The sequence below is a fragment of the Thunnus albacares genome, chromosome 3 (genome assembly GCF_914725855.1).
Source record: "Thunnus albacares chromosome 3, fThuAlb1.1, whole genome shotgun sequence".
In the NCBI taxonomy this organism is placed as follows: domain Eukaryota; kingdom Metazoa; phylum Chordata; class Actinopteri; order Scombriformes; family Scombridae; genus Thunnus; species Thunnus albacares.
Genome location: NC_058108.1, coordinates 34,064,183 through 34,075,749, shown reverse-complemented (window position 1 = coordinate 34,075,749; position 11,567 = coordinate 34,064,183). Strand labels below are relative to the sequence as shown.

General features: G+C 37.4%; 1 protein-coding gene across 1 annotated transcript in view; it reads left to right on the top strand.

Annotated features, from left to right (window-relative positions):
• Nucleotides 1-572: 572 nt before the first annotated feature.
• The window catches only part of col9a1a (collagen, type IX, alpha 1a), a 26,395-nt gene continuing 15,400 nt past the window's right edge, over nucleotides 573-11,567 (top strand). The window contains exons 1-12 of the mRNA XM_044340348.1: nucleotides 573-949; nucleotides 1,828-1,902; nucleotides 2,989-3,027; nucleotides 3,141-3,203; nucleotides 6,094-6,147; nucleotides 6,244-6,279; nucleotides 6,818-6,841; nucleotides 8,088-8,141; nucleotides 8,350-8,403; nucleotides 8,635-8,667; nucleotides 9,687-9,743; nucleotides 9,882-9,935. Of these exons, the coding sequence (XP_044196283.1) occupies nucleotides 875-949; nucleotides 1,828-1,902; nucleotides 2,989-3,027; nucleotides 3,141-3,203; nucleotides 6,094-6,147; nucleotides 6,244-6,279; nucleotides 6,818-6,841; nucleotides 8,088-8,141; nucleotides 8,350-8,403; nucleotides 8,635-8,667; nucleotides 9,687-9,743; nucleotides 9,882-9,935 (618 nt within the window). The 5' untranslated portion in view covers nucleotides 573-874. The remainder of the gene's footprint in view (nucleotides 950-1,827; nucleotides 1,903-2,988; nucleotides 3,028-3,140; nucleotides 3,204-6,093; nucleotides 6,148-6,243; nucleotides 6,280-6,817; nucleotides 6,842-8,087; nucleotides 8,142-8,349; nucleotides 8,404-8,634; nucleotides 8,668-9,686; nucleotides 9,744-9,881; nucleotides 9,936-11,567) is intronic.

Here is an 11,567-nt window from a genome sequence, read left to right as displayed (position 1 = left end):
TGGCGGCTATGTCACAGCAGTGCAAAAACGTCTTTTAACTCTTGACTTTGGAAGAAAAATGTACAAATGAGAGTCTTTCAGAGACCTGAAAGACTTTCATTTTCCTTTTGGGCATGACTTCGACTTGCCCTCAAAGACTTGAGTTGGACCTGTCCAAAGACTTATGCTGTGTCCCAGTTCCACACTACATACTAATCTTCATAGTGTAGGCTACTGTTTTTTGCAGTTAGTATATATTACATTGTTTCGTACCAGCAGGAACTGCGACTTCAGAACACTAATGCCAGTTAAACCTAACAAAAACACAAAAAATGAATTTTGTTTTTTGAAAAATTCAGAAAGAAGGCTTTGACAGCATGTGTTTTTTATATATATTACCACTACGAAGTGCCAAATTTGTCTTAAAGTGTATCATATTGTTGTCTATTACTGTAATCATAAGATACTGGATATTAGCTTGCTTTAAAATTTGAAAGCCGCCAATTGTTTTCTATTTTAACTCACTTTTTTCAAACAACAGCTAAAATACATTTTGAAAAGACTAAGGTCTATACTTTGAGGCCAGGAGGTAAAGGACAAAACCAAACAATTTTCTTTTTTGGTCAATTTCCACTCTTCTGTCAGCTTTAAACTTCATTTAATTTCAAAGAAAAGGTAAGTTCACCCCTCCCTGTTTGTGCAGTGAAGCCCTCCTCCTCCTCAGCCTGCAGATCCTCAGCTTCTCATGAATAAACAGCACTTTCTAACATCCTCCCCTTCCAGCAGGCGGTGGGGTTTCAGTTAGGGGGGAGACTGACAGGTGGACCGTCCGTGAGCCCCGTCTGTAATCTGGGAAAAAGGGACTTATAGCGTCTTCCTCGGCCCTGGGAAGACCATGGCTCTCTCCAGGATCTGTCGGGAGTCTTTGCTGGTGCTTTTACTGCAAATCGTGCTGATTTGCTCCGCTCAGGTGAGAGATAGGTGCTCTTGCTTTTCTTCTATAGGTGGTTACAGTATGTCTGTGGTGCTCAGAGATTTATAGATACTTTATTGTACTTTTATGGTGTTTTATTTGTTGTGATTATAAAATAGCAGATTCTGGAGTGTCTGTATGATGCTTAAAAGTGTGTGTAAAATGTATTTTTAGTCTCCTGTGGTATCATATTTTATACTCAAATCTGCATTTTCAGCTTGTCTGTTGTGCTCAGTAGACCTTTTTTCCTATTTATCACTATACTGTACATATGCTGCAGTGAAGTACTTGCACTTTATGGCATTTTGATTAAAATTCCTTGTATCCACTTAACATTCCTTTAGAGATACAAGTGCACTTTTAAGTCTTGTATAGTTTTAGCATTAGATTTTCTTTGATATAAGCTTAATTGGCATTTGTATTTTCAACTTTTTCTTTGGATTGCTGTGTGAGCCATTTACAGAATCAGTATGGCGTACAGTAATGTTCACACTGACTGAAGTTATTTCTTTTAATTCATCACAAAATATACAAACGTTTGCCCTCAAAAATCACATTAATTACAAAAGACGTCGATAACTGTGGTCCGTTTATTCCAGTGTGGACACCTGGCACCAATACAGTCCAGACAGCAGCAGTAATCTGAACACATGCAGTTACTTAGGCAGTATAATGGGACTAATATGGGAAACCAGGTTTAGTTTCATGACCTTTCCCCTCACATCACCCAAACAAAGAGACTCTGTGTGAGCTGCCCTTCACACCAGCAGCAGCAGCAGCAGCAGCATCGTCTGATATTTGGAGATGAATTTCAGTGAGGAAAAAAAAGAAAGAATGAAAACTGATTTTTTTTTGTGTGTGTGTTTTTTCTACAGAGGGGCCCGGTCGGTCCCAGAGGCCCCCCAGGGCCCGCCGGAGTAGCTGGCGTGCCAGGAGTGGACGGCATTGATGTGAGTCAGCGTTTCGTCTTTTCTCAGTCATGAACTTCAGTTTTCAGATTTGGGTCAAAGCTGTGGATCAGAGCATTTAATCAGATCAGTGAAGCAGGTTTTCACTGGTTTACACAAGAAAGCACCAAACAATAGCAGTTTTACCAATTAAGTCCTTTTTTGAAATAAAAATGTCCTTGCATGACTGTCTCCTCGCTCGTTCACCATCATTGTAACCAGTGATGTTTCGGTTTCAAAACCATGTTCTACTTGGCTCTCCATGCAAGTTGTTGGACTTTTTTCAGAATCAATTGACCTGACAAGCGTTCACGAATGAGCAAAAAGCTTTTAGAAGCAAGGGAAGGGGAGCCATTCAATGAAGAGATGCAAAAAAAAAAAAATTATATGCTCAGTTTGTGCACAAATACAAGCATCTTTTCTCAAGCAGCATTAAAAGAAAGCCCTCTCAGTGCCTGCATTTGTGCACAAATTGAACATATTAAAAATACATTTTTCTCTTTTTACATAAAACAGCCTCTCTCACTTTTTTTAATGTGCTATTCCTGAAGTTGATTCTTCCGCTGTTGTTGTGTGGGTTCCTGAGCAAAAAGCTCTCGGTTGCTCAATGCAAAGCAGCTCCTGTTATGTACAACATTTGAATATTTTTTATATCTTACATTTTGGGGGGATCTTCTTTTAGAGTCAACAGTAGAGAGATGACAGGAAAAAAGGAGAGAGAGAGAGATGGGGAATGACATTCAACAAAAGTACTCAAGCCAGACTTGAATCAGGGATGTTGTGGTTTTTAACGTCTCGGTCTACCAGGGTGGCCCTGGTAGTGTTAAATTTAACTCAAAGATTAAATGCTGCATTATGAGTTGAGAAAATTCTACGACGGCTTGAAGTTTAAGAAATGTTTCCCATTCAATAAACTCAAATATCTATCATGGTCGAACTGAAACAAGGTTGTTTTTCTCAGTTTCTGAATTTGCAACAAGCAAAACAAGCCTTTCAATTTTATGAGTTTTGGAAAATAAAAGTAGAAATTGTTAAATAGACGCTGAAACAAAACATAATCATCTGAACATCTTCTTCATGCATCTTCAGGGCGACAGAGGAGAGGACTCTACAGTGGATGGCGGACCAGTGAGTGGACTTTAAATCCCTCCGTTAAAATGCAGAAATGTGTAATCCATATTGACTTTGGGGCTTTTGAACCCAAACCAACAGTATTAACATGAGGTGACTTCTGCTTTTAGGGCCCTGATGGTGATAACGGCAAAGACGGAGCTCCCGGAGCTGCAGGTCTTCCAGGCGCAGATGTAAGTGAAACAACATTGTTGCTCAGAGGTCCTTCTCTACCAGACACTTTTAACAGCTGGTCCTGTAGGCTCGTCTCTACTCCACAAACAGTTTGGAGAAATAACAAAAGAGGCTGTTGATTTTTTAATCTTCCAGCTGCTTGATCTGCCCCGCAGGTTAAACTCTCCAATAAGAGGATGTATTAAATCTGTGTAAGATCTGAGATAGAGAACTTGAGGTATTCAGATCTGCTACTGTGCGAGCAGTTTGTTCTGGCCTCCTCTAAGTAAAAAGTGTGGAGAGAAAAAAAAAAACATTCCTTGAATAAATCAATCTGGCTATTTAGGGGAGAGTCTCGGATAGCTTCCTGACAGAAACAGGGGTCTTTTTGTGTGAGATCGAGGGGGGATCGGCTGCCCAGAGATGGCTGACAGGAGAGAACTGTATGCTGGGAAAGGCGGTGCAGAATGGACTCAGTGTGTTTGCTGTCTGCTGCGGTGATGCTGCTGAGGACACACGAGCAGATTCAGAGTCTCATGTGCACTGAAACAGAGAAAACGTTTAAACCACCACACCAAAGTTTGTACCAAGTTTGCACAACCGTACTTTAAGAAACCTAAGAAGAGGCAGTGAAAGAGCCGGTTTCTATCCACACGGTAGCAGAAAACAGATCAGAACAAGAGAGGTTTTGTTTTGTGTGTGAGTCTTTCTGGAAACATGGAAAATCAACATGTCATCATTGCAAATTGATGATATACACTGATCCATGAGTATCTGAGAGGGTCATTCTTCCTTTCTGGGAACCTACCCTTTGCTCTGAGACAGAAGTGATCTTTTCTAGTGATACTGTAGGCTGAATGTCTGGTTTTAAGGGAGCGTTGTGAGGGTAGTTGAGGGGAGGAGCTTAAGAACGGATGGCCCCACCCTCCGAGGGTACAGTTAACGGACTCACAGAGACTTTCACTTAAGACAGCTTAAAAACAGAATGATTAAAATTGAAGCTTCAGAGATCTGACTTTTAGTCTGCTGTGTGGGTCATGACACAAAAACACTGGATCCTACGTTTCCCATAATGCAACTCAGTAGCGTGTCTTCATTAGACCCTTCCTGTCTGGGAAACACCCAGGTATTCAAAACTCCGCATCTTTCAATATCTCCAAGGACACACTGAGGTAACCCTGAGGACGTCACTATGACATCATATGACAAATTACTCAGATTTGACAAAACTCTTAAAACTAAAGAAACCAGAAATTATTCACATTTAAGAAGCTGGAATCAAAGAATTTTCACTTTTTGTGAAAATTTATGACTCAAAACAATCAATTGATTATCAAAATAGTTGCCAATTAATTTTCTGCCAATCAGCTATCGATTAATTGACTAATCATTGCAGCTCTACTGTATAACAATTACCCGTAAACTGAACTTCATGTGTAAAATCACCAGATTGCCCCCTTAATGTGTCTCAAAAGATTAACACAAGCAGAGAAAACTTTATAAGTTTGATAGAAGCATCACTAGTCTTGGTTTTAAAAGACAATTCCAGTTTATTTAATACAGCAGTCAGATGATAAAACAGATTATAAAACCCCAAAGTTAGACAAACATAATTGGAAGTGAAAACAAAGGCAAAAATTAATTTTTATCATTCAAACTGTCTGTTGTAAACCTCCATCACAGTTTACAGACGGACTTTGTTTACTGCAGCTGTGCGCAGACACAGTTCCTGTGCAATAAGGGATTATTACTGACATTTTGATGCGTTCACCGTCATTTTTATCCACAAATAAACAGGTTTACATAATCTGGACAGACTGTTGGCTTGTCTGACTGCTTGTGTTTGTTGCAGCTAACATTTATTTTCTCCATAAATCAATTATTATTGTGGTCTGTAAAATATCAAGATGCAAATCTTGACAAATATCCATCACAAGCCAGAGCCTATGCTTACTTTTCAAAATGTCTTGTTTTGTCTGACTAACAGATACTCCAAAGATAACTGGTTTATTATTGTAGAAGAGTATGAAAACCAGTAAATATTCACATTTGAGAAGCTGGAAGCAGTTAACTTTTGTCATTTTTGCATTAAAAATAGCTTAAGTTATTATTTGATAATCAAAATTGCTGTTAATCTTCTGTCAATTGATTGATCATCGTAGCTCTTGTTTGTTGCTCCGATCCCAGATCTCCGCTATTAACTTTGGTTGTGTTATTTGCATGTCTTTGTAGTGTCAACACAATGAATTGTACAGATGTAGTAAACGGTGCACACATTCAGACAGATTTCTCTAAAGCGTTCATGGTGTTTTAGTTATTGTGATGGAAGAAGTTGTGTGATGAATGAAAGAGGAAACCTTAAGAGAAGTAAATTCAGGTGTGGTTTAATAAATACGACCCAAAACATCTCTGATATTTAGTTGCAGGTGTTTTCAGTTGTTGTTGCTGTTGTTGTTTTTGCTTTCATTACTTCCTACGTTCTGACAGCTTAACCCTCTGTTCAGTTATAGGTATATACTCTACTACATGCAAAATAAACTTCAGTGCTCTATGCAGGCAGTAATCTCCCCCAAAATAGTCTTAAATTCTCTCTACACAACAGTAATAGTAAATATAAAACCTACAATATATGCAGTTTGGGCAAAAATAGAGAAAGTCGTGTAAAAGTGGTATTTGGACTTGAAATTTTGTAAACATTGGTCTCTCCTAACAAAATTATCATCACATCTGCCAAAATTACAATCCAAACATTTGATCTAAGTGTATGTAGTAACTTTGAACTTTCTGCACTCAACAACAATTTTAACATATTTAATCTGTATTTATAAAAAATCTGTGTGCAAAGTGTTAACAGTGTTATTTTAAAATGTATTTAATTGTAATGTTCTGCTGCTGATGTTGTCTCTGTAGGGACCTGTCGGACCTCCTGGAGATCCAGGTGCAGTCGGTGCACAAGGGCCAAAAGTAAGTTTATTATCTATAAATTTTACTGAATTTGTCATTTAAAAAACATATTCCAACATTTCTGATATCAAATCACATTTCTGTTCCTGTTTTCAGGGGGATGCTGGAGCACGTGGACCTCCCGGAGAACCTGTAAGTGCAGATAATAACCATAACAATCATTCAGTACTTCAGATGTTTAATTTGGGGTAAAAACACAGACTCTTCAACCTGGAAATAACCAGATTAGATTGGTCAGTATAAATGCAGATTCTGCAGAAAGAGGATACTTAGTTAAGGGTTGAAATTTAAAAATAACAAAACCTATTTTTATGAATTATAAACTGCTCAGTGAACTGACACAAACTGTAGAAAACAGTGCTTGATCTGTTCTATGAGTTACATAAATAAGTATATTTGTTGGAGGACCTGCAGAGTGAAATACACAGAGTTCAATAGTTTAAACCATCCACTGCTGAAACTTCTATATAGTTTGACATTTTATCTCAAGCAACACTTTATTTGATATATCCTGCACATATTATTTCATTTATTATTTATATTAAGTACCTAATGTATACTCTGAATGTACTGTTGTTACTACAATTAATCAGATCTAAGAAAAAGGCTGTTTTATTGTGCAGTAGTCTTCTTTTTCTTCTGTTTTGACATTGTAAATTCTCCCTCACAGGGTGTAGGACCTGCCGGGCTTGATGTGAGTATATCTACTGTATACAGTATCATATTTCTCCAACCAGTTTTCTATTCAGACTAGCATGTGGAAGCAAACACAATGGTTATTGTGAACAGGCTGTTTTTATGTTCTTGTCATTGACTTAACTGCACCTGTTCAGTATCACAATGGAAAACCAGTATTTTTGTGCTGATACTATGCTCATAACCACAGCAGTAATGGTAAAAGATACGGTGAAACTTGAACAAAGTTTAATAAAGATGTCATTTACCCATGAATAATTACTTAAGAAAGAGCCACAGTGTCTTGAAACAAGAAAGAATGAGGCAGATACTAGTCTAATAAAACTACAGTCAAACTGGTGCCTGAACAGACAGGACAACAGAGGCAGGTTATTAAGAGCTCTTATCATTACTTTGTGCTCCAGGTCTCATTTTTCCAGATCCTCATTAAGATAAAGATTTTTGGACCAATTGCTGCCATTCTGAATGCAAGAATGCAGAAATTCAATCAAAATGTCGTAGAAATTGGACCAGTTGCATTGTGCGTCAAATTTAGTGCATGATACACGGATTAGCAAACAAATGCAATCATATAAGCAGATGGAAAGGAATGATCAATATTGTTTATATGAGTGTGCAGAGACCTTTATGCAGAATAACAACAAGGACATAAAATCTGTAAAAACTTTCATGGCAGAGTGAGAGATTACAGCAGTATAAAGAGTAATTTAACACAAAGCTGAACAATGTTGTTCCACTGATGTCTACTGGTCTGGGCTGCACCAGCTGTCAGTAAATTTGTGCATAAAGTCCTATATAAGTTCTTTGTAACAACTAACCAGTTTGCACCATTAAAACTTTAGAAATATCTTGGCTAGTAAATACTTTAGTAATGTGTAAATTGGTTGCTAGGAAACACATGTAGCGCTGTACATCTCTATGTAAGAACTTGTTTGTGTGGTGCAAATCTCCACTTAGTAAACACTTTATAACTAGGCTAAGTTTGAACAGCTGGTGCAACCGGCTTCTGGTCTGTAACCACACCCAACAGTGATGTCATGTTGTACTGGCCACACCCTGCAGTACACTTCTACATCACTGCAGCAAGGTGAGAACTGCAACCACCAGGGGTCAGCAAAAACTTTTTCAGCCGGTGTTAAGTTACTCTTTAATATCACTATATTCATATGAACTGTTGCATAATTTGTCATGTGCAGAATGTGCATTTGTAAAAGTCTAAGAGGACATGTTTTTCTTTTTAACAGGGTATTCCAGGGACAGACGGGCTACCAGGTGAACTGGGTAAAGTCGGACCCCCTGTGAGTAAAATTTTGGACAAGTTCAAGCTCCATTATTTTTTAAACTAAATAGATTTTTTGCCTTTGATTCAATTTGAATTTCAACATTAAAATGAAGGAAAGAAGATAATGACGATCAATGAGAAGTGTATTATGATGCTGCATGAAGCTTTAAAATGAAATATATTTCTTGTCTATGCATTAATAAAAAGTTTTGTGTCTGTCACAGGGAGCAAGAGGCCGAAGAGGTCAAGTGGGTCCTCCTGGTCCTGCTGGGGCTCGGGTAAATACCACAGCTTTTGTCTCACTGTTATGGGTCAGCTCTCAGAGAGACACCAATACTATGGGATGTTAGATACACTTATGCAAAGAAAGTGCAGTTTTTAGGGCCTTTGAAACCATGATTATCACTGTCAACACAACATGAAAAAACATTGATTCATCATGTTCTAAAAAAAGGTTGTAATTTGTATGAAAAGAGAATAAAATCTCAAATGCACTGTTCTTCTTCTAGGGACCTCCTGCCGTGTATCAAGGCGAGGACCTGGTAAGTTTGATCCTTAAGTAGATTCATTAAAACAATTCATCAGCAAAATCCTTTAACCTTTTAAGTTGTTTATATACTGTAACTTCATCTTTTTTCTGCAGAGTAATTATTATACATAAATATATAAGACAGGAATGACATACTATGTGAGCTTTCATTAGTTATTTAAGGAAGTATCACAAGGTTTTGGCATAGCAAACATTGTAGTTTTTTTCGTGCTATTGCGTATACATACTGTTGGATTTTACATGACTGCAGTCAATTTTATAAATATATCATAGGTTTTTAGATTAATGAATGTGTTGTTCCTACTTTCAATTTTATGTTTCTCATGTTTCTTTCTAACTCCACACCCTCAGATTATATTCATTTTCAAACTTGTAGTCTTCAGCCCTAACCGACAATGACTCAAGTGACATCACTTAAGGCAATTTAGCAGATTTCACGCAGTTCCCTCTGGAGACACAAAAGGCTTCATACTACTTTTTACACATACACTAGTATTCCCCAAAACCTGGAGATAGACTTTGATGTGGAGAATCGGTGGAATTGCCCCTCAAGAATCCGCGGCAACATTTTTAAAACAAGAAGCCTCAAAATTCAGATTTCAACAACATTATTGTTGGCTGATTGTTTGTTCTCTGGGTTTGATTTTTAGACAACATTAGCTGGTGGTAACAAAGCTGTTTAGCAGCTGACTTTCAAATGCCAGATGTCAGAGATTCCCACCAGTGCATAAGGATTCATCAAGAAGACTTTACACAACAATCCACACATTCAGCCGCATTATCACGCAAACTAACTTTCATTTTAAACTCCCAAATGCTTTCCGGAATCAGCAATAAATTTCAGACAATATGCTATGAAATGTCTAAAATATAAATATATATATCAAAAATATAAAGTCATATTTTATTCGTCCTCCCTGCTCTTGCTAGCTGGGTCTGGGGTCACTGTCAGTGGAGCCCCCTGGTGGCAGGGCTCTTCCATGACCTCAAATAGGTTGTTGTGTTTTTCAGTGTCCCAATGCCTGCCCCTCTGGTCTGAATGGACATGCTGGTCTCCCCGGCATGAAGGTGAGTAGAATTTCACTGACGCTGATAATATTTTCTCTCAGTGACATTGACTGACTGCATTTATAAGACTCTGTTTGTCTTTTAATTGCCCGTCTTATCAAATGCAATTTAAGTTTAACTCTGTGTTTCCTTCCGAAGGGCCACAAAGGGGTTAAAGGTGAATCTGGTGAGCCTGGAAGGCAAGGACACAAGGTAAAATACTTTCTTCCTCCCTTTCATCATATTACACACTGAACAGCCTCTATGATAATAAACTTTATTTGTATAGCATCTTTCATACAAAATGCAGCTCAAAGTGCTTCACAAAAAAATAAACAAAAATAAGAAAAAGATAAAAAAATAAAAAAATAAAATAAAATAAAAATAATATAAATATATATATATATGTATATATATATATATATATATATGTACATGCATACACATATACATACATACATAAACATAGATAGATAAACAAATAAATAATTGAGAACATTAACAGGAAGAATAAAAGGAGGAAAACAAGAAAAATGAGAGATAGTGCATTACATTAAAACAGAGGAGACAGCTAAAAATCTTAAGTAAAAGACATAATCATTCATGAATAAGAATACAAATGCCTTAGAATAGATTAAAATGTTTGAGTATATGATATGGTGTAAAAGTCATATCATAGAGAGGCTCGGTTAAAAAGATATGTTTTTAAGCGTTGTTTAAAGCTTTACTGCTTCTCTAACGTCTTTCAGTAAGGTGTTCCAGAGTTTGGGAGCGTAATTGAAAAAAGCTGCATCTCCAATTTTCTTTTGGGAAAGTAAATGGATCTCAAGCAGTCCTGCAGAGGATGATCTAAGGGATCGTGAGGGAACATAAGGAATCAGGGAGTCTTTGATGTAGCTCGGCCCTGACCCATTGAGAGCTTTAAAAACCGAGTAACAGGACTTTGAAGTCGATTCTGGAGGACACAGGGAGCCAGTGTAGGCTAGCCAAGACTGGAGTGATGTGCTCTCTTTTTTTTTGTTTTTGTTAATAGTCTGGCCGCGGAGTTTTGAATGAGTTGTAATCTTTCAATTGACCCTTTAGGAAGACCTACTTGAAATAAAAGCATGAATTAGTTTTTCAGCATCTTGTTGAGTCAGGAACAGCAATATTTCTGAGGTAAAAGAATGCTGTTTTAGTCACTTTGTTTATATGGGATTTAAAGCTTAATTCAGAATCTAAAATGACTCCTGGGCTTGTTACCTCTGATTTGATTAAGGGAGTCAGGTTGCCAAGTCTTTTAAAGATCTAATCCCTTTTTGCTTTGGGGCCAATTAATAAGATTTCTGTTTTTTCCTCATTTAATTTCAAAAAGTTATTACTCATCCATTTATTGATTGCGGACAAACAGGCAGTCAGAGAGTTTAGAGCAAGTGGATTGCTTGGTTCTACAGATATACATAATAGTGTATCGTCGGCATAGCTGCGGAAGTTAACATCATGTTCTCTGATGACAAAATAGCAGAGGCCCGAGGCAGCTCCCTTGTGCAACACCAGAAGTTATGTCATATTTTTCTGACACATGTTCCCTAAGACTAATGAAAGATTTCCTTCCTGTAATGTATGTCCGGAACCAGTTTAAAATGCAGTCTGAGAGGCCGACCCAGCTCTCAAGGCAATTTTATGAGGATGTCATGGTCAATAATATCAAATGCTGCACTTAGATCAAGAAGAACTAGAACAGATACTTTATTAGCATCAGTGCTAATTCTCAAATCACTAACTATCTTAACGGGAGTTAATCTGTGCTGTGATTAGTTCTGAAACCAGATTGAAATTTCTCCAGGATATTTTTCTCATTTAGAA